Source organism: Aethalodelphis obliquidens, unplaced genomic scaffold, assembly GCF_003676395.1.
Source record: "Aethalodelphis obliquidens isolate GAN/ISIS:26980383/991018 unplaced genomic scaffold, ASM367639v1 scaffold7, whole genome shotgun sequence".
NCBI classification, from domain to species: domain Eukaryota; kingdom Metazoa; phylum Chordata; class Mammalia; order Artiodactyla; family Delphinidae; genus Aethalodelphis; species Aethalodelphis obliquidens.
Window position 1 is genome coordinate 67,156,098 of NW_020837951.1, and position 22,206 is coordinate 67,178,303.

The 22,206-nt window shown below is 38.8% G+C and overlaps 1 protein-coding gene across 2 annotated transcripts in view; it reads left to right on the forward strand.

Moving 5' to 3' along the window:
• Window positions 1-22,206, forward strand: part of ADAMTSL1 (ADAMTS like 1) — a 470,361-nt gene that overhangs the window by 27,058 nt on the left and 421,097 nt on the right. For both annotated transcript variants that reach the window (XM_027105928.1, XM_027105929.1), the window contains exon 2: window positions 7,895-8,022. In XM_027105928.1, coding sequence (XP_026961729.1) covers window positions 7,895-8,022 — 128 coding nt within the window. The remainder of the gene's footprint in view (window positions 1-7,894; window positions 8,023-22,206) is intronic.

Genomic DNA, 22,206 nt, shown 5'->3' on the forward strand with positions numbered 1-22,206 from the left:
CATTGAAGCAACCTAAGTGTCCATTGACAGATGAATGGTTAAAGAAGATGTGGCACATATATACAATGGAATATTACTCAGCCATAAAAAGAAACGAAGTTGAGTTATTTGTAGTGAGGTGGATGAACCTAGAGACTGTCATACAGAGTGAAATAAGTCAGGAAAAGAAAAACAAATACCATATGCTAACACATATATATGGAATCTCAAAACAAAAATTGGTTCTGATGAACCTAGGGGCAGGACAGGAATAAAGATGCAGACGTAGAGAATGGACTTGAGGACATGGAGGGGTAAGTGTAAGCTGGGACGAAGTGAGAGAGTATCATTGACATATATACACTACCAAATGTAATAATAGATAGCTAGTGGGATGCAGCTGCATGGCACAGGGAGATTAGCTCGGTGCTTTGCGACCACCTAGAGGGGTGAGATAAGGAGGGTGGGAGGGAGATGCAAGAGTGAGGGGATATAGGGATATACGTATGCATATAGCTGATTCATTTTGTTATACAGCAGAAACTAAGACAACACTCTAAAGCAATTGTACTCCAATAAAGATGTTAAAAAAAAAAACCAAAACCAAAAACCAACGTGGTCCCACCAGGTACTAGCTGTGTGATTTGGCAAGGGGAGAGGGGAGTGGGGCAGGGGGACAAATGTTTGTGACCTGAGTGGAGAGATGAAATAACACCAACGTGCTAGAAACTACACTAGGCACCTTACATATGATTTCCTAGTTAATCTTCACCATCACCCTAGGAAAAGAAGCATAAATATCCCCATTTCACAGATGGTGAAACCCAGGCTCAAAGAGATCTGACAAAGGGTTCTCGTCCAGTTTACTAACATATGTCTAGGAAGGTCTGTCCCACCACCAAGCCTGTGCTCTTTCTCCTGTACTTTGATGCAAGGTGTTCAACCTCTCTGAGCCTCAATTTTCTTATTGGTAAAATAGGAAAAACTTCTCCTACCTGACATGGCTCACCTTGAGGATTAAATATGATCATCCATGTAAATTCTAGCCTACTTCCTGGCACACAGGTACTTAATAAATCCCAGCATTTTGCCCTCACCACCCACCTCCTAGGTTTAGGCGCAGCTAAGTGCCCTTACAGCAATGTGAAAGGGGCACCTGTGTGTGCGTGCATGGACACAGCAATAGGAAAAGGAGAAGAGGTACCCAAAAGTCCTGCTGTGGCCTAGATAGCTTTTCCACCGTTACAGAACTGACTTTTCTCCTCAGTAGCAAGGGACAGGCTTCACGTAGTGGCCTCTGAAAGACTGTGCACTGTGTCACTGTCAGCTCATCATATACCCCAGCAGTGCAGCTGTGATAAGAACCAGATGATCCAGATTTCCTCAGCAAAGCCAGCAGCAAATATCTGGGAAGGCGCATGCCTCAGTATCCATCCACACACCCTGCTCTTTAAGAAAGTACGTCAGAAAGCTAATGGACTTTTACAAGAGCCCAGTTACTGCTTAACGTCTGTAAGCTCTCAGGAGCAGAGCATCACAACTCCTACCATGTACAGTTGGCGGCAGAACCCATATTCCAAGTTCTTAAAGAAGCCAAGGATCAGGTAAGATTTATAGGGACCTGATGTAGGGAAGCTAAAAATGAAGTCTGCAAATTCATTTCCAAAGCTTGGTACACAGATGGGATGTTCCTGTGTATAGATTTCTCCACATTGCATGGGCTCACCACAGGAAAAATGGTTCTCTCATCACTGGAGGAGTTGCTCCCCCACTTTTTAATTTCGAGGTGTGTAACATCCATTTAGTACAGTCACATACACAGGTCCAGATGGCTTAAGCTAGATGCTGTCTGTCTGGGAGAAGAGGAAAACCTCCTTGCTGATTTTGAAAGAGTAAGAACCGCTCTTCCATTCATCCCATTACCCATTTTCCTACTTTTGAGGATCTGTTGATGTCTGAAAAACACTTTGCTTATAAGATAACTTCATTTGCTATAAGACTTCAATTCTACAAAAACCTGTCATCCATTTCCTCAGAACCTACTTTTGTTTTCATTTTGTTCTGTATAACTTGACCTCTTGTTACAACATTTGGAAAAAATATTTTCCCAATACTCTGTGTATGTATCTGCGAGTAGATATAATTCTGTCTTCTTATTGCTAATTTGTGCTTTGTCCTACAATATCTTTCCTAAGTCTTTGATAACCTGTTCAGGTTCCAGTGGAAGAGGGTTCTGGCTAAGGAAGTACATAGGAGGTCATTTTGAGGTTAAGTGTCTATTGGGCTGTGAGGTGCAGGGAAACTTGCTTCATGTGATTACTCTGTGTTAATTACTTGTAGCTGTCAGGCTTAAAGCTGTTCACCTGAGACTTGGTTGCTGCAATTGCCTCTGAAATTAACCACAAAATGATCAGATGAAAACCATGTTTAGATAAGCAGTAATAGCGAGAAAATGACACCATTCTGAGGTTGATGGATTTAGAGAAGCTCTTCTAATCTTCGAATATTGCTAGGATGTATACAGTGATGTCAGCCACAGTCTATATTCCATGCAGTTGGCATGGACTGAGGCTTAGAGTCACTTAACTGACCAGGAACAAGGGTGGATGGAAACTGAGAAGTTGATGGCTGAATTTTCTAAAACGAAACTACAGTTGACCCATAAACAACTCAGGTTTGAAGTGCGTGGCTCCACTTATATCAGATTTTTTCAATAGTAAAGACTGCAGCTCTACATGGCCTGTGGATATGGAGGAACTGCGGGTAGAGAGGGCCGGCCATGAGTTACCCTAGATTTTCAACTGAGTGCAGGTCAGCACCCTTCACCCCCAAGTGTTAAAGGGTCAACTGTAGTTGATTTAGGAGTCGTCATCAGTGCTATATTCAAAGGTCATCGTGTGGCACGAAAGATCTAGAAATAGCTAGACTTTTTCTAAATTGAATAACTCATGGGAAGTATTTGATTTTCGTAGGATTGTAGAACCAAGACTCAGGCCTTTCTCCTCTCAGTGTTCGCTAGATTTCTGAAATGTCAACTCAGAGGAGGTGCCAGTTATCCATTCTAACCCAGCCAGTGACTATAGAAAAACATAAGTGCTATACTAAGAAGGAAATTTCAAATGGGCTTTCCCCTCAAGTTCAATATTAGATGCAGTTTTGACCTTTTCTGATAAACCTCCTATTGGTGGAATCCTGGCTTACAAACAGAATTTAATGGTTGCACTTCTGTCCTCTGTCAATTAGTAGGTAAAGACCATCATCTCACCTGACACTGTTGCTGAAATTTCTAGCAGTGGTCAGGAATAATCTCTTGATCACTGTGTTTTTATAACATTCATGACCTTGTTTCTGAGATGTTGACATTAAAATATTAGGTTTATGTGATGGGAATCATATCAAGAAACATTGGTGGGGATGTAATGGGAAAGCTTAGAATTTTGGTTTCAGAAGCAATCAGCATTGCCTCTAGGCAACTCATTATCTATTCCTGTTTGCTTCTGCTTCAGTTTTTCTTCCTACATGCAATTCAAAGTTTACACTTTTTAAAAAATGCTACTTTGAAGTGAAGTGGAATGCACATTCCACAATAAGAGAGTAATAAACATGAGTCCCACCTGGACTAAGTATGAAAGTTATTTATAATGAAGGCCCTCTTAACAACTGTAATAAGCAAATGCTTCTATGTCTTAAATGACCTGCAAGGCATTGCTGAAATATCATTTCTGGTTATAGATGTAAAAATCTGGCACAGTTAAAGAGGAGGAAAATTACTTTCTCTAACATTAAACATGAATTCAGTTGAAATGAATTATGTTTATTCTGCTGGTTAAAAGAAAAGTCGGAGTTCGTTCCAGTTTAAGGAATAGGTCCATGACTTCCTTCTGGGCTAGTGTGCAATGTCCTTCAGAGAAATGTGGGCACCTAGTATGTCTAGTTGTGTGGAAACTTGTAACTGGTGATGAGGTAAGATGTTTAGTCAGTGAACCCTCACCTTAGAGCCATTTTAGTGCCTCTCCAGACATGGCACATGAAAAATATCAAGCAACTTTAGCACAGAGTTTGAAACAATTTGCTTCTCTAGAAGAACCAAATCTCAGCCATACATTATTTCCTAAATATCCAGAGAGCTGCCAGAGAGAAACTGCTGCAGGATTTGGCATTCTGGTGTTCTTACCTCACATGGAAGTAGAGTTCACATGTGAATGCCGCATGTGGAATTTTTTTTTCAGTTGTAGTAATTGGATAGTATCATAATTTGTAATCACTCATCTTGCTTAGTTTAATTACTTCATGCAGGCTAGCATTTGTGTTGCTGGTTTTCATCTCAGTCACATTGAATTTTAATAGAATAAGGGAAATTGCATTGTACAGTGCATGTGTGTCACGGAAATAATTACTGCATCAGGCAAATACTCTCTCAACAGAACCATCTTCCAGTCACACAGAGCAAACAAAACGGGAGCCAGGAGGTGCACAATAAACTTTTTAAAAATCTGAGGAATGAATTTACTGGGTGAGCAAGAGACTCGGTATGTATATTTAAATGGCAAAGGGTCTTTCCTCCCTCACTAGCCTATTAAGCTTGGAAACAGAATACCCCGTATTGCTGTGATTAGAGATTGGCTTTATTAACCCTAAAAACCAGGCTTTGGAGCTCAGTAAATACTTCCTTTAGAAAGGACAAGTTTGGGGGTAACCACTGTGTTTCTGTTTCCTATTCAATGCTGCACTTCATAGGAACCTCAAGCTCCTGGCAGGTCATATCACCAGGTCAGTGTCCTGTGGCAGGAGACCGGAAGGTTCTGCTGCGGGAAAGTCAGGGTTTTAAGAAAGATGAACCTTACGTAGTGCAGTGCTTCAACTAAGCTCAGCAGAAAAAAAAAAAAGCACCGCTACCCATGTTGTTAATAAGTAATATTAAATAATAATGTTAATAATAGCTTCAAATACTCACGTAGTATTTATTATTTAGGCCCTATGAGCTTTATAAAATGTGCATATGTATTTGTTTTTATTGTGGCATAGTATATATATAACATAAAATATACTGTCTTACTCATTTTTAAGTGTACAGTTCAGTGGCAGTAAATACATTCACATTGTTATGCGGCCATCACCACCATCGATCTCCAGAATTATTTTCATCTTACCAAATTCAAATTCTGTATCCATTAAACAATAACTCCCCATTCCCCCCTCCCCCCAACCCCTAGCAACCATTCGACTTTCTGTCTTTATGAATTTGACTACTCTAGGTACCTCCTGTAAGTGAAATCATATAATATTCATCCTTTTGTATCTAGCTTACTTCACTTAGCATAATGTCCTCGGTTTACCCATGTTGTAGCATGTGTCAGAATTTCCTTTCTTTTTAAGGCTGAATAATATTCCATTGTATGACCATAGCGTATTTTGTTTATCCATTCATCCCCCCACGGACATTTGGATTATTTCTGTCTTATGTGCTTTTTATATATTAACTATTTTAATCCTCACAATGTCTCAGTGATGTAGATAGTTTTATTATCTCCATTCTATGATAAGAAAAGTGAAGCACGAGAACATCACAGCTGGGAGGCTCTGGAGCCAATATTCCACTCCAGGCTGAGTACGTCTGTAGTCCCTACTTCTAACCACTATCTATCCCACTGCTCATTTCAAATGATTTAGGACTCTAAATATAGCATGCACCAGCTAGACAATCCTTGATATAATACTCTAAAGCCAGGTTTGTGGCTCCATTTATACCGGCAGTAAAAGTTCCAAGGAGTAGTCAATTTGACAGATGAGCCCCATAGCAACATCTTTATAAAGAATCCCATTACTGCAAAATAAATAGTTTTCTAGGGGTGAAACAATGTGCTTTTCTTTTTCAGGAGCTCCTCCTAATTGGATGATATAGCCTTGAGTATAACTAGATAGGGCATGAGAAAGTCTTTAAGAGCTACCATTTATGGAGCCTACTATATGCTGGTCATTTTACTTGCATCATCTCAAGTTCTCACAGTGCTTTATAAGAGGTTACCCTCCTGTCGCCTCTGTATTCCATGCTCTTCCAGTATTATACACTGCCTATGCTCTCTCCTTAGAGAAAAAACTGAAGATGAACCGTCATATTGCCTGTCATGCACATTTTCTTTACAGTTTGCTTTTTCCAAATATAAATAGTTTTGAAATTTTAACATTTGTCATGTGTATGTTATTGACATGGAGCGATACCACCTTTAGTATACGGGTGTCACTTGGTTTATTCAGTGAAGTAACTTGGCCACAGTTTACACTAGCTACTTGTAGAACTCTTGCCATGGGCTGAGTTATATCCCCCCCCAAATTCATATGTTGAAGCCCTCCTGCCCAATGTGATGTTATTTGAAGATGGAGACTTTAGGAGATAATTAGGGTTAGGTGAGGTGGTGAGGGTGGGGCCCTTATGATGAGATTAGTGCCCTTCTAACAAGAGACACCAGTGAGCTTGCTCTCCCTCTCTTACTCACATAAAGTGGAGGTCATGTGACCACATAGTGACAAAGAATCCATCTGCAACCCAAAGGGAAAGTCTTCACTGGGAGCCAACCATGCTGGCATCCTGATCTCGGACTTTGACTCCAGAACTGTTGAAAAATTAATTTTTATTGTTTAAAACACCCAGGCTGGTATCTTGTTACGGCAACATGAGCAGACTAATACAACTGTGAACGTACATATGTGACACATTCTCAATTTATAATAACATAATAATTATAGGTAATATTTATTTGTGATTTACTCTGAAACTAGTCCTAAGTTTAGTTTGTATAACTAGTCTTTCTACAGTGTGTGTGTGGGTGTGCACGCACACACGTGGATGTAGTGTCATGGTTATAATATTATCCCCATCTTGTAGAAAGGGAAATTGAAGTGTAAAGAGGTGGTAAGTTACTTGTACAAGGACATATAATTACTTAAAAAACAATCCATATCCAAACCCAGGCAGTTTCTTTTTTTTTTTTTTGCGGTACGCGGGCCTCTCACTGTTGTGGCCTCTCCCGTTGCGGAGCACAGGCTCCGGATGCGCAGGCCCAGTGGCCATGGCTCACGGGCCTAGCTGCTCCACGGCATGTGGGATCTTACCGGACCGGGACACGGACCCGCGTCCCCTGCATCGGCAGGCGGACTCTCAACCACTGCGCCAACAGGGAAGCCCACCCAGGCAGTTTCTAACTTCAGAACCTGTTCTATTAACTATTATTATTATTCTATTATGTAACTGGCACAAATTTTCTCTTTAACTCTTCTAAGAAATGTGAAGCACTACATGGAGACCTACACATAACAATTTTCCTTAGAGTAAATGCAGATTTCACTAGGGAATCTGTCAATAACAAGCAAATCTATCTGTCTGGAGCCAATCCTTGCATTACTGAAGTTACTTCATGCAATTATTCTCATTAACACATCTGAAAACTAGGAATGATGCTGCTTCATGTAAAGAAAAGTCAGTTGTATAAAACGTTAAATTTTGGAAAGCAGTGCTGGTATGCACATGCCAGTCTTCTCAGAGCAGAAACATCTCTGAGTGCAGCTTCTCTCTTCACAAAGCGACGAAAGAGTAGACTCATGAACCCTGGGCAAAACTGTGACTTCAGTGCAATCTATCTTCCTCTGACCCAGCTTCTTATTTCTGGCCACCTTTTTCTGTTCACTCCCATAAATGCAGTCCCTTGCCCTTTTCAGTCACAGCCCAGGGTCCCTGAACTCAAATATCCCTCTCCCTAAACATATGCACAGTATTAAATTGGAAAGAATCTGAGAATCTGAGCCCATCTTCATCCTCAGCAAGGCCAGCATGTACAGACACACAGACCACCCACGCTTTAGGGCACACATTTCCCCGTTCACTGAGGACTCATACTGACCATCCTCTCGTTCCTCACAGAGCTCCAGGACCGCACGCTCTGAGGAGGACCGGGACGGCCTGTGGGACGCCTGGGGCCCGTGGAGTGAGTGCTCACGCACCTGCGGTGGAGGGGCCTCCTACTCGCTGAGGCGCTGCCTCAGCAGCAAGTAAGTCCTGAACCCACAACCTGGAGCTTTTGCAAGACCCCGAGGGCGCAGGTTGGAGGCATACTTTTGGAGAAATGCAGAGCATTTTGTTGCACAAAAATCCAGATGAAGGAATGAAAGGAAGGTGCAAAGAATTAAATATGACCATCTCCAGCTAAGTATTTAGATATTCTTATATGATAAGCAATATAGAATTTATCTCATTCACCAGGCAAATTTTCTTATCTGTTTTCATGTTAGAACTGGAAGGAAAATTTATTATTGGAAATGGATCTAGCATCTATAGCTCCATAACATATTATACTTTTGGTACCATCTTAATTATGGTGACAATAATAACAAAAATATTAATGTTAACATTAATAGCACATTATGTTGGATTCCAATGTTACCAAGTAGTTTGCAAATGAAGGATATATTGATTTGGTTTCTTTAGATGTTATAATGACCAGAAGTTCCCCAAGGTCATTCAGTTTCCTGAATGATGAGTTTTACATATTACGAGATTTGGAAGAATAGAAACTGCAGTGGAAATTGGGGCATGAACACTGGGAGAGATGATGAAAAGGGAAGTAAGAGTGGCTAACAGCTCCTAAGCTGAAAGGAAAAGGCTGGAGGTGTTAGAATGGAAAGTCTTTACTTAGAATAATAATAATAATTCAAAAGTGCTTCTTGAACTGTGTGGTCTATGACTAGATTTTTCTCCAAACTATAAAATACAAAGTACTATGGTAATATTTCTTTAATGAAAGATTTTATTCGACAGTGAAAAGTGTTATATGTGGCAAGGAAGAGGTTTGATCAAAATTACTATATATTATAAATAAAACATGAAACAGAAGAAGGAGAGATTATTCATCTGCTGATTCTTCTAGACTTTACATGAACAGCAGAAAGTGGTGAGATACAGTTTCAGGAAAATGTCAACTTATTCTAATAAGAGTGAGAATTTCTTGAAATCAGGGTCCAGGTCTTACTTTTTTCTGTATCCCCCAGGTCTGCACAGGGTCTGAGAGATATTAAGAGCTCAATAGATGTTTCCTCACTGAATCCATTGATAACTAGATATCGTTTTGGTTCCAGAGAGGCCCCAGTGGAAATAACATACCCAGGGGGAAAATGGCCAATGGGCATATCTTGAAAGATCCCAGATCAATTCTGGTATTTAGCCATTGTGGTGTTTGGGTCTACACTGAAGATCAGTCTGTTGGTTGAATCCACTAGCGAGTTTGTCTGTCTTCATTGGAGGCCAGCTTCATATCAAACCAGATCTGTGAACCGATAAGAAAGAATAGACCTTTCATCGTAATGATTCACCTGTTCTCTTAATCATGAGTATCAAAAACTTCCTAAATCTGTACTACATGATGCTACATGGTGATAGCACTTTGGGCCATAACTGATAATAAACACACATCAGTAAAGCCAAAAGGTACAAATTTGGAATGTTCCTATTATGTAGTTTGCCCAAGTAAGCATGCTTGAATATTCTGTAGGGATGAACCAAAACATGTGTCTCACAAAGCTGGTAAGAAATGTATGGGAACTTTCACATTGGCTCAGTGATGTGAAAACCTTGTACTGAGTGAGAAACAACCTCAGGAATGAATTAAAACCACAAGTGAAAGTCTGTCGTCTGGAAAATCATCAAATATTGATGTCCTGTGATATTCAAAACTACCATTTTTGTCACCTAGTAAATTGAGGCTCCAGTCGTTAGGATTTTATTAAGATACTATGGGAGGTATCAGTGTCATCTACTTGGGTCAGGGCTGTCATCTATTTATAATGAACTGAAAAAGTAGAATGTAAATCCTAAAATTATGAATGTATGTATGTCTCTATTTGACTCTCAAATATTGAAAAAATACATTCAGTAAACTCATACTGATGAGGATAGGAAGTAAAAAAAGAATGGGGAGAGAAGTGGACCACCTATTCTTTAGGGATTTGAAGAAAAAGAAAAAAATCTTCAAACAGATGGCATTTTCAGATCTGGTGAGAACATAAAGAAATAATAAAAGAAGTGACTGCACAGCTGAATCAACCTATGTGTTGTTTTTCTCAAGAGAACCAGAATCAGTACAGTTCAGCATAAAGTCACTTCACAACACAAGCCCTGTTGAAGAATGGTGTCAAAATATCTGTCGGGAGCAGATAAATAGTCCTGTCATAATTTTTTTAAAAGATGTACATTGGCCAAAGTAAGTTAGCTAGCCAAGTCCAAAGTCAATGTGCAAGAGCAAAAATGTTACAAGGAAAGCCATGCGATGTAGGGCAGGTAAAGAATTGGGACCATTTTGGCAATCTACCATGGATGGTCTTCTGTGGCAATTCATTTCTAATGGTTAATGGACTTAGTAAGTTTTCTCTCATCTCTCCACTCCATATTTAGGCATCCAAATTCAATTTAGTCACCTTATAACTCTTGGGAAAGGTCAGAGGTTAATGTATATGTCTTTAGAGACCCAGCTGGTAACTAGAGTGTGTGTTGTAATGTAATGGTCAGCATTCCAATTCAGCCCAAGTAACTCCCATCCACCTGCCGAGTTAACCTGCCAGGCCCATTTTCTAGCCCTGGTGATATGATCTCACAGGCCACATTTAGGTCTGATATCAGATAATAATTCTATTCCCAATATGATAGAACTGTAATGGAAGCTAAAATAGTCAGATTTTATGGAATAGATGACAGTGGCTCAACTTCTGGAGTTAAGTATGTTCCCTGATGGATTGGGAGATTGGAGGAGGCTTGGTTAATCCCCTGAGTATAGAACATCTTCTCTGAGTGATCTTTTGGGGAAAATAAAAATCAGTGGAGGCAAAGCACAGTGAAAATATAAACAAGCGTTAAATATAAAATCCTTCATTCTCAACTGGCAGTACTTAGTGCTGGGAAAACAGCCCTGACCCAGGGAGATACTGAGCAGAATCCTTTCCTTGGCTTCTCCCTTGTCTTTTTTCTAGGCTCACAGAAAGTAAGCAGTGCTTGATTTTCCCAATTTCTGATATTGCAACATTGATTATTGCCTTTTGCTGCAAATTTGATTTGAGCAATAAAGGAAGGCACTGTATAAAATTTTTTCTACAACTTTTGATAATTTCTGTAAGATTCCATTAGGTTTCATTCAGTAACTCTGATAATGCAATTGTTGCTAATCACCAAGTGGTATATAATGTCTGCTTTGATTTTTTTAATTAAAAAACAGACTCTACCTACTTGTACTTTATGATGGTCCTTTGTTTTATTACACATGAATTAAACAATGTACCAACTACCTTGAGAAGCTGCTTCTTCTCTCTCCAGTTTTCCACCTCTCCCACTAAATACTCTGAAATCATACTTTTAGCAAATTCATTTGTCTGGTTGACCTCGTATGGTGTGTTGTTTAGTGGAAATGATCCTTCTGCAACCTAAATGACTTAAGCATATTTTTTAAAAATTTGATACTAAAGATGTGTCTCTGAGAGCTCTAGGTTTGTCTTCAGCCAGGTCATTTAGCTTTTTGCCTGAAAGGAGTTCCAGATGCGTAAGGCACTTAAGAATAATGTGTCTAACATCGCATGTACCCCTGTATTAGGTCTGTGCCAAGATCAAGGTCAAAGGTGTAAACTGCAGCTCATTTACTCAGACATAAAAAGAAACGAAATTGAGTTATTTGTAGTGAGGTGGATGGACCTAGAGTCTGTCATACAGAGTGAAGTAAGTCAGAAAGAGAAAAACAAATACCGTATGCTAACACATATATATGGAATCTAAAATAAAAGAAAATGGTTCTGAAGAACCGAGGGGCAGGACAGGAATAAAGATGCAGACGTAGAGAATGGACTTGAGGACACAGGGAGGAGGACGAGTAAGCTGGGACGAAGTGAGAGAGTGGCATGGGCTTATATATACTGTCAAATGTAAAATAGATAGCTAGTGGGAAGCAGCCGCATAGCACAGGGAGATCAGCTCTGTGCTTTGTGACCACCTAGAGGTGTGGGATAGGGAGGGTGGGAGGGAGACGCGATAGGGAGGAGATATGGGGATATATGTATATGTATAGCTGATTCACTTTGTTATACAGCAGAAATTAACACAACATTGTACAGCAATGATACTCCAATAAAGATGTTTAAAAAATAATAATGCTGCACTGAACATGGTGGTGCAGATATCTTTTAGGAAAAAAGAAAGATAGCAGTGAGTGAGTCAGCTGATACTCTTAAGTGTAGTGTCAGCCTTTGCATTGGTGGCTGAAGAAGATTTAAAGGTCTTTTATGACCTTTTTTCACTTTCTGAAATGCCAGATTAATCTCCAGACTAATTAATACCATGGATTAATAAATTAATACAATAGGTATTTAATACATTAACAGTACGAATATTTTGTTAAATCCCAACTGATTAAATGAAATACTTGTTGACTTCATAGATATCCAAATAACAAAAAAAAGAGGCAAACCTATAAAGGATGAAAACATTGTAAAAAGTTAATAAATTTTGAATTGAATTCTTGAGTTGAATAAAAATTTTTTGAGTTGAACAAAATTATTAGATGAACAAGAGATAAAAATCATCACACTATAGAGGTGCCTAAAAAAGTTAAGATTGTGATATTATTCCAAAGGGATGTGGCTGCCAGAATGTTATCAATATAAGTGCAAAAAAATTAAAATAAATATCCCAAGGAAGGTTATCTCACAGGAATGGAGGAGATTATTCAAACTTGTCATTTCATAATAATTGTGCTAAGGGAAAATAAGCTAACTCCTCTGATTTTTTTTAATTGCAAATACAATTTTTCTCCCATAATAATATTGATACTTACATGAATATAAGCTTTAATTAGCAAATAATTTATACACTGCATAACAATAAATACTGAAAGAAATATTTTAAGATTTGGTGTATAATAATAAATACCAAAAGGAAAATTTTAATGTTAAGATTTGGCTTCTTAAACAGATGTTTTTTCTTTTAAAGTCACCTCATCTCTGTCATAACATCCAATTAAGGTTCACAAGACTTAAGAGGTTTTAGGACTTCCAGCACAAGTGAGCCCCAAAGCAAGATTTATCTGTTATTCTTCATCAAATGTTGTGTGTTATCAGCCTTGTTTTCCTTGGAAATGTTTGAGGTTTGTTTAACAGAAAGATATACAAGTTCAGAATGAGTCCGACTAGTCATGTCATTTATATGAGGTGATCTTTTCATTGTGTTAGAGGAGATTTCACATTTTTGGATATATGTTTAAGAGTTTGCAGTTGCCTTCATTTAACTTTTTGGGTCAAAGCCTATTCCAAATGTATTACCAGGACTTCTAATATTCCAGGTCATATATCTTAGAGGGATGTTTTGTTCCAAGATCTGATGTTCTTTCAGGAGGAAAATACACTAAGGCCAATGACTGAATGTTTGGGACCAATTTATGGCCTGGTTTGTCCCATAAACCTGTTTGTTGAAATAAAAGATGGTGGAAATGTGTTTAGTGTCCATAACCTTTACTAGCCATATTGGGAATCTATAACTCTTGGCTGTCTTTTTCTGTTTATTTAAAAATTCCTTCTTTGGTTTGTTCAGTAGCTTTTCTGAAGTTTTTTATTTCTACTCAGTTTTCTTTTTTTTAAACTACTTTATTGAGGTATCTTTGACATGTAAAAATAATATATATTCAAGGTGTACAACTTGATGTTTTGATAAACGTATACATTGTGAAAAGATCACCACAATCAAGCTAAGTAACATATCCGTCCCATCTCCATAGTTAGTGTGTGTGTGTGTGTGTGTGTGTGTGTTGAGAAGATTTAAGATCTATGTTCTTAGCAAATTTCAAGTATGCAATACAGCATTGTTAACTGTCATTACCATGCTGTACTTTAGGTCTTCAGAACTCATTCATCTTGCATAACTGAAACATTGTCCCCTTTGACCAACATCTCCTCATTTCCGCCCTTTCCTCTGCACCTGGCAACCACTGTTCTGCTCTCTGCTTCTATGAGTTTTACTATTTTAGATCCCACATGTAAGCAAGGTAATTCAGTATTTGTCTCTCTGTGTCTGGCTTATTTCACTCAGCATGATGTCCTTCAGGTTCATCTATGTTGTCACAAATGGCAGGATTCCCATTTTGTTAAGACTAAATAATACCCCATTGTATGTACATACCACATTTTCCTTATCCATTCATTCATCAAGGGACCTTTAAGTTGTTTTCATATCTTGGCTATGTTATGAATGATGCTACAGTGAACACAGGTATATACCTATTCGAGACCCAGATTTCATTTCCTTTGGGTATATACCCAGTAGTGAAATTGCTGGGTCATATACTAGTTAGTTTTAATTTTTTGAGGAATCCCCATACTGCTTTTCATAATGCCTTTACCAATTTACGTTTCCATCACCAGTGCATAAGGCTCCCTTTTCTCTACATCCTCTCCCACTTATCTTTTTGATGGTAACCATTCTAACAGATGTGAGGGATACCTCCTTGTGGTTTTGATTTGCATTTCCCTGATGGTAGTGATGGTGAAGATCTTTTCATGTATCTTTTGGCCCCTTGTATGTGTTTTTTTGAGAAATGTCTATCCAGGTCCTCTGGCCATTTTTTAAATTGGGTTATTTGGGATTTTTTTTTTTACTCTTGAGTTATATGAGTTTTTAAAAACTATATTTTGGATATTAACCCCTTGTCAGACATATGGTTTGCAAATATTTTCTTCTACTAGGTAGGTTGGCTTTTCACTGTTGATTGTTTCCTTTGCTGTACAGAAGCTTTTTAGCTTGATGCAACTTCACTTGTCAAATTTTGTCTTAGTTGCCTGTGCTTTTGCTGTCATGACCAAAGAATTGTTGCTAAGACCAGTGTCAAGGCGCTTTTCTCCTATGTTTTCTTCTAGTAGTTTTACAGTTTAAAGACTTATATTTAAGTCTTTCATCTATTTTGAGTTAATTTTTGGTACTTGGTGCGAGATAAGGGTACAGTTTAATTCTTCTGCATGTGGCTATCCAGTTTTCCTAATACCGTTTATTGAAGAGACTATCTTTTCACCATTGTGTGTTCTTGGCACCTTGTCAAATATTAGTTGACTGTATAAGCACAGGTATATTTCCAGGCTCTTTATTCTGTTCCATTGGTCTATATGCCTGTTTCTGTCCCAGTAACATAGTATATTGATTACTATAACTTTGTAATATAGTTTGAAATCAGGAAATGTGATGCCTCCAGCTTTGTTTTTCTTGTTCAGGTTCTGAGTTTGAAAGTATTCCCTCTTCTGTTTTTTTGGAAGAGTTTAAGAAAGATTGGCATTAATTATTTTTAAAATATTTGATAGAATTCACCTGTGAAGCCATCTGGTCCTGGGCTTTTCTTTGTCAGGAAGTTTTAGATTACCACTTCAATATTTTTTGTTTGTTATTGGCCTGAACTAGAAAAAGGAGAACAAACTAAGCCCACAGTTAGCAGAGGAAAGAAATAATAACAACTAGGGCAAAAATAAATCAAATAGAGAATAGAAAAACAATCGAAAAGATCAACTAAACTCAGAGTTTGTTTTTTGAAAAGATGAAATTGACAAAACCTTAGCCAGACTGAGGGGGAAAAAAGGGAGAAGCTGCAAATAAATAAAATCAGAAATGAAAGAGGAGATATTACAATGGATGCTTCAGAAATTAAAAGGGTGATAGAGACTATTATGAACCATTATATGCCAAAAAATAGGATAACCTAGAAAAAATGAATAAATTCTCAGAAACATATGATCTTTAAGACTGAATCTCAGTTTTCATGCTTTCATTTAATAAATATTTATTGAACATCTACTATGTATTAGGCAAATTTCTAGATGTAACTAAGGATATAAAGCCCAAGGGACAAGAATTTGCTGTTGGGAATTTATCATATTATTAAGTTTCTACTGATTATATTGAGTTTCTACTGATTATAGTTGCAAGATATTTTAAGAATTAAGAGAATTTCCCCCAGTTCTGTAAATAGGTAATACATCTGTAGCGCTGGTTCTTAACCCCGGCTGTACTTTAGAGTCACCTGGAAAGCTTTATAAAAAATACAAATATCTGGACTCCACTGAAGACCAATTAAATTAGGATCTCTGGGGTCGGAGCCCTGCCATCAGTAATTTTGTAAAGGCTCTCCAAGTGACTTTAATGTGTATCCAGTGTTAGAATTGCTGCTCTATTGGAGGGCATGATAGTGAAATGATGACGTTTGTCTCCAGCTTTCTGAGAATTTAGAGGTTGGGGTTATGAAGAAAAGAAGATATTTTCTGATAAAGAGATTTCTTTATGTTTAACTTCCTCCTTCAGGTTTTTATAGAATGACTTAATCTGCAGTGTGGGAGGAAAAGTCATGGACACCAGCATGTCAGGACAATAAAAGTAGTGATTTCCTCTGTACTCCTGTGAGCTACAGCAATAACCTTTCTGTGTAGTTCTCCACTTGTCTAGTATTACTCAAGATCAACCTTGCCCTAAGTGGTGAATAGACTTCATGATTTCTGAAATTTTCTTCCATTCCATTATTAAGCTTATAGATATGACCCTTTAAACCTCCAGGTTGTTAGTGACTAACTAAGTTAGTTCCCAGTGACTGGGGTGGTTTATGCAAATTCTCTGAGATCAGCTTCCCCTCAATTTCATTGAATTTCTTAACCATAGAGTTTAACTTTCCACCTTCAATTCAGCATCTGTCATTTTCCCTGTCCCCCTAAAAAAAGAAAGACTTCCTTGAATTCTCTTTCATCTGTTTGATCCCAGTTTGTATCAGTACAATAGAAGAGAGGAGTTTATCTAACTCTGTTTTCCTTAGTTTCAACCACTGGGGATGGGGTTGCGGGATAAAGGGACGAAAGGGTGTGCGCCTGCGTGTGTGCGTGCGTGTGTGTTTGTGAGAGCGAGAGAGAGAGATTGAAATAAAAGAACACAAGATATTAAGAGGGAAAAAAAGATACCAGAATTACATACATTGGGGAATGGATACTTTACCTAGAGACAGAAAAAAATAAGTACAGAACGCTAAGTAACATCCTATTTATGTGTGATCATCAGCTGAAGCCCGTAACTACACATGCCAAGCTCAAATAGCTTCAGGGCCAAGCTCTACCTCGGCTTTGGGGTAGGACTCATTAGTCAAGATAGAGATCCTTTCCTATGGGAAACAGTCACCTATTTGGGAACCTGACTCTTAAGAAAAACCGTGTGTTTCATTGCCTCTGATAGAAACTTTATCCTATTTTGTGGATTATCCCTTTTTTTTTTTTATCAAACTACTAATTTTGAATACTGACCCCACTCTTTTCTAGCTGTGTGACGTACGATTAGGTTCTCAGTTTCTCTGGGATTTAGGTGGGGCTCATCTACGATGTCAAGTGGACAGTGCCTGGAACAGAATAGGTGTTCAATAAATGTTTATATTGAAAGAATGTCTAAGGCGCCCTTCAACTCCAAATCGAATGTGTGACCCATTTTGCTGTTAGAGAGGAAGAGGAGTCTAAAACTGCTCTGCATATGAATGGTTTTAAAGAAAAATGTTATGATTCTCCAGGCCCTCATTTTGCAGTGGACATCTGGGTGATACGGGCAGATTGAAGAACTTTTGTCTCTAGCCAAAATAATTCATAAATTCCCAGTTCCAGGGCTGTATGGGGTGAGATTGTGAGAGTCCTAGAGTTTCATAATACACATTTTCCTCATGGGGAAGATGGAAAAGTTGGACTTGATGTTGCTAAAACACATTTGTTTTTATTCTCATTCTTTGCCTCTTTTGGCTACCGAGCAAATGTAAGATCATTTGCAAATCTTATGGCATGTGTGTATGTGTTATAAAGTACACGTCCGGAGCAAATGTAAGATCATTTGCAAATCTTATGGCATGTGTGTATGTGTTATAAAGTACATGTCCTTCCTGCTGGTGGATCTCTAGCCAAAGGCAGCAATCTCCAGGGCCCCCACCCCTCGCCCTCTTTCAGAGGGAACAAATGCATTGCAGTGACAAATACAACTTTGAGTAAATATGTGAAAATAAACATGTCTGTAGAAAAGAGCCAAAGTTTCTTTCCTTTGGTAGCTATTTAGTTTCGTTTTAAACTTTTCATCTTTGGTTTATTGTAGAAAGATTTTAATTGGGTTTCAGGTTCAAAAATTGGAGCAAGTATGAGGCCAAAAATTCTGTGCAACCTGAAATTATCCTTATAGCATTTCCTTCTGTTCTACTCCTTCGTTCCTTCCTTCCCTCCCTCCTTCCTTCCTTCCTTCCTTCCTTCCTTGCACTTCTCAATAAATGCTTGTGGCATGCTAACAGTAAACCATGCTTCACTGGGCACTGGAGCTCAGAGATCACACGGAGGGACTGCAAACGAGAAAAGCAAGTAACCAAAAATACATTTTCTAAAAGTGAAAAGTATCCTGGGTGGCTGCAGGTCTGTGTCCTGATCCTTTCAACTGATGGCCATGCTGCTGACTCTGTGCCTTTTCTCCTGATGAGCCCTCTTCCTACAACGCCTCGCACTGCCCATGCCCACAAACCCTCAGTGTTATTTAAAGTAACCTCCAGCAGTGGCCCCAAGTCTCACTTCGCTATATTTCTAAGGCACTATGTTTGCACCACTTTTAATCACTTTTACCTAGCCTGGCTTGGGTTATAGTTATTTATAATACCCTGTTCCCCACTAGACTGTCAGCACGATGGGCACAGGTTTTATCTTGCTTTTCTTTATGTCTTCCTGTTTTGCATAGCAGGTACTCAGTCAGTGCTGGGTGAATTGACCGAATGGACTATGGGGGCCAGTAACCTACTGCCGTACTTTAGGAAGCAGGAGCCGGGAGGGAAGGTTGTGTTTTGAATTCTCCTTTCTCCCATCACCCTCTTGGGACTTGTATGGCCCGTACAGGACACCCCTCCTAAGATATCACCTCTGTAAGTTACTTCTGTCTCTCATCAGTCGGTCCCTTTGTCTAGTACCTCCATATTTAGTATCCAGACCACGCCCATTAGCTGTTGATGCTACATTATACCAATATGCGTTCTCCTTGGACTTGTGGATTTTTTTTACAACTAAATGATAGCTTTGAGAAGGGTCAGAGGAGTCCTCATTTTTGTACCTTTCACAGTGCCTTGGCTTAGTACTGGTTCCGATTGGATGCTCAATAAATGTGTGAAGTGACTGTGAATCAGAAAGCATTCCACCAGAATTTGTGAACCAGAACGTCCTGCCCAGGGGCTCATCTTCACTTCGAGATTGCGTGTTGTATGTTGTCTCATTAGGTTATCTGAGCAGTCTGCTCGGGGCAGTTTCTGGTTTTATTAGAAGCTGGGCATGATCACTGTGGTTTCCAGTGTCGTCGTTCTTGCTTTCTTTTTTGATTACACGAGCACCCTCCTCATTGTCATAACCCTAGCCGATATTTGCGAGAACTCAATGCTTTGTTGTAGCATGTCTGTCTTTGGAGAACAGGCAGAGATATGTAAAATCATACTTGTTTGGGAAAAGAAATTGGCACTGGTTTTTCTAGTTGTAATTTAGAACATACCAGACACTCATAATAGCAAATAAACCAATTTGAAACTCACAGGCCAAACTCCAAACTTCAGTCTGTAGTATCCTCATGTGTATCTATATTTTAATTGAACAGCTCTGCAGCCTCTAAGCTGCTGCTCAGGAATCTGTAAAAGTACATTTCCCTATGGTCAAGAGAAGATCAAACAACAGAGAAGATATCATCTTAGAATGTTTTTCCTAAACCTGTGTGGTTTCCATTTAGACTGGATTTGGTCTACATATTCAGTTTTAGTAACTCTCTCTGTGTACACAAATCGAGTCTCCAAGCGGGCACAGGATTCAGAATGTTTTTTATAATGAGAGATCAGTATAGAGCAGAAGTGTTGAATTGTAAAACTCATGTTACAAAAATAGGTTACCTATGCCAAAGAAACAATTTATGGCATCGTTTTTCAGTGTGGGTTTCCGTTACCCCTTCTTCTTTTCAAAATTGCTCTTTAAATTCAGCTTTCAGGCCAACTCTTCTTTTGGGTCCTTAGGCCACATTAGAGCCCCTAGCAGATCAGGAAGAACTGGTGTGACACCAGGCTCTGGTCTGTTCCCCGCCAGCTCACCTACTGATGGATGACGCCTGGCCGCGTGCCTTCTTGTTGTTTGCTGTATTATTACAACAGAAAGCATTTTCAAAAGCTGCATTTATCAAGTTGTCATAATAGTTTGGCTTGCTTATCTATCTAGCCAGAAAAAAAAAACACAAAACTCTCCCTTAGCGCTAATCTGTTTGAGCCACGTGATATATCACATGCAGAAGAGGCAGTGCAAAACAAATAGGCACCCTATATGACCTTCAGGGACCTTTCAACTAAATGCTTAAGAAGGGAGATATTTTTTATGCTTGCCTTTGTAAGTCCCATAGCACCAAAGATGTCTGTCTCCTTGTTTCAAAGGCAGTTTTCCACTGGAGGTCGTATGTGTGTTGGGGATACGTTACTCCTAGAATTTTGGCGGCTTTGTCTAATGAAGGAGCTTTAACCTTAAATGGAAAAAAACTGAAGTTTACCAGGAAGAAGGTCCAAGACACCTTTAACATTTAAGATCAGTTTTTCATAGGCAAGTGATACCAGATTAAACGTTATTTGTTATGTAGACTCTTGTAAGTAAATTTCTTATTTGACATAGGTGGTTGTCTGGGAGCACGTGACTATTCAGGGGGATGGGTGTGGGTAGAATGGGATTCATGTTCAGAGTCAATATACATTCATTAAATGTTTGTTAAAAATACTTCAAATCTATTAATGTTAATAAATAAGTAGGGATGCATACTAGGACATCTCCAATTATTCAGAGATATATAATGAATATACAATATAAGCATAGTCATGTGTAGATACTTTTTTATTGAGATATAATTGACCATATAACATTGTGTAAGTGTAAGGCATGTGAGTTGATTTGATCCATGTATATATTACAATATGATTATCACTTTAGCATTAGCTAATGCTATTATCATGTCACATAATTATTCTTTCTTTTTTTGTAGTGGGAACAATTGAGATCTAGTCTCTCAGCAACTTTCAAGTTTACAATATAGTCTTGTTGTCTATAATCACTAGGCTGTGCATTAAATCTCCAAGACTTATTTGTCTACTAGTTGCAAGTTCATACCCTTAAAGGACATCTCCCCAATTCCCATGCCTCCGAGGCCCTGGTAATCACCATTCTACTCTCTGTTTTTACGTAGTTACTTTTTGAAGAAGGGACAGTGCTGAATCGATTCATCCTGTTGGGACCAAGTGCCACACAGAGTTTCCACATGAAAAAGGCTCATTTTGATTCTCATGAAAGACATTCTAAATTAGAATTAAATAATTATTTTAAACATGGAATAAAATGTAGAGCATTAAAGAATGACTTTTTTAAGCACAAGAGTGAGACAGAGAGAGTTAAGGGGAAAATGAGAACTCGGGACTTAGGAGATGCACAGGGATGGCATATCTTCTAACTCCTTTTCTCCCTGTGCAAAGCAAGACCACTACTAACCATCTGTGGTGCTCCAGAACGGACTCCAGTTCTAGCCCCTAGGTTTTCAGCATCCAGTTTGACCCCCAGATTAGGGTAGTGAGCATCTGAGGATAGCTTTACACACCATGTCCGCAGGTTCACATAGCTTCCTTTTTAATGACCAAGTTCATTGGTATCAAGTTTTCTTTCCCGAAAGAAACTGTTACGATAATATGTCATGGAACGTGAAAAGCAGCCCAGCAGTGCATTTGCACTTCTTTCTCTTGGGTGTTCTCAGAATTTGTTATTCCTCTTGAGGTCTTTGTAAAAAGCCCTAGAAATGGCAAAATATTTTAACCGGCTCCTTAGGGACACCCTCCTGCACTATGGCTCCCGTGAGTACTGAAAGTCTCGCTTGAAGTGAAGGAGGAAAACAGTGTTCCAATACTCCGTGAAGTCCCAGCTAAGGCTCTCAGTCTGCTGGTCTTGTCCAATTCATGATCATTTTCGGACCCATGGTCTAAAGGACCCAGAGTCCTTCTGGCATAAATTGCTGACATGGTTTTATGTCTGTTCTCTTGTAAAAAGCTCAGAGTGTCCTTTTGGATGACCAAAAAAAGAGAGAGATAAGCAGATGGACTGTCTTACTTCAAAATTCTTTGCCCATGAGTCTGTATT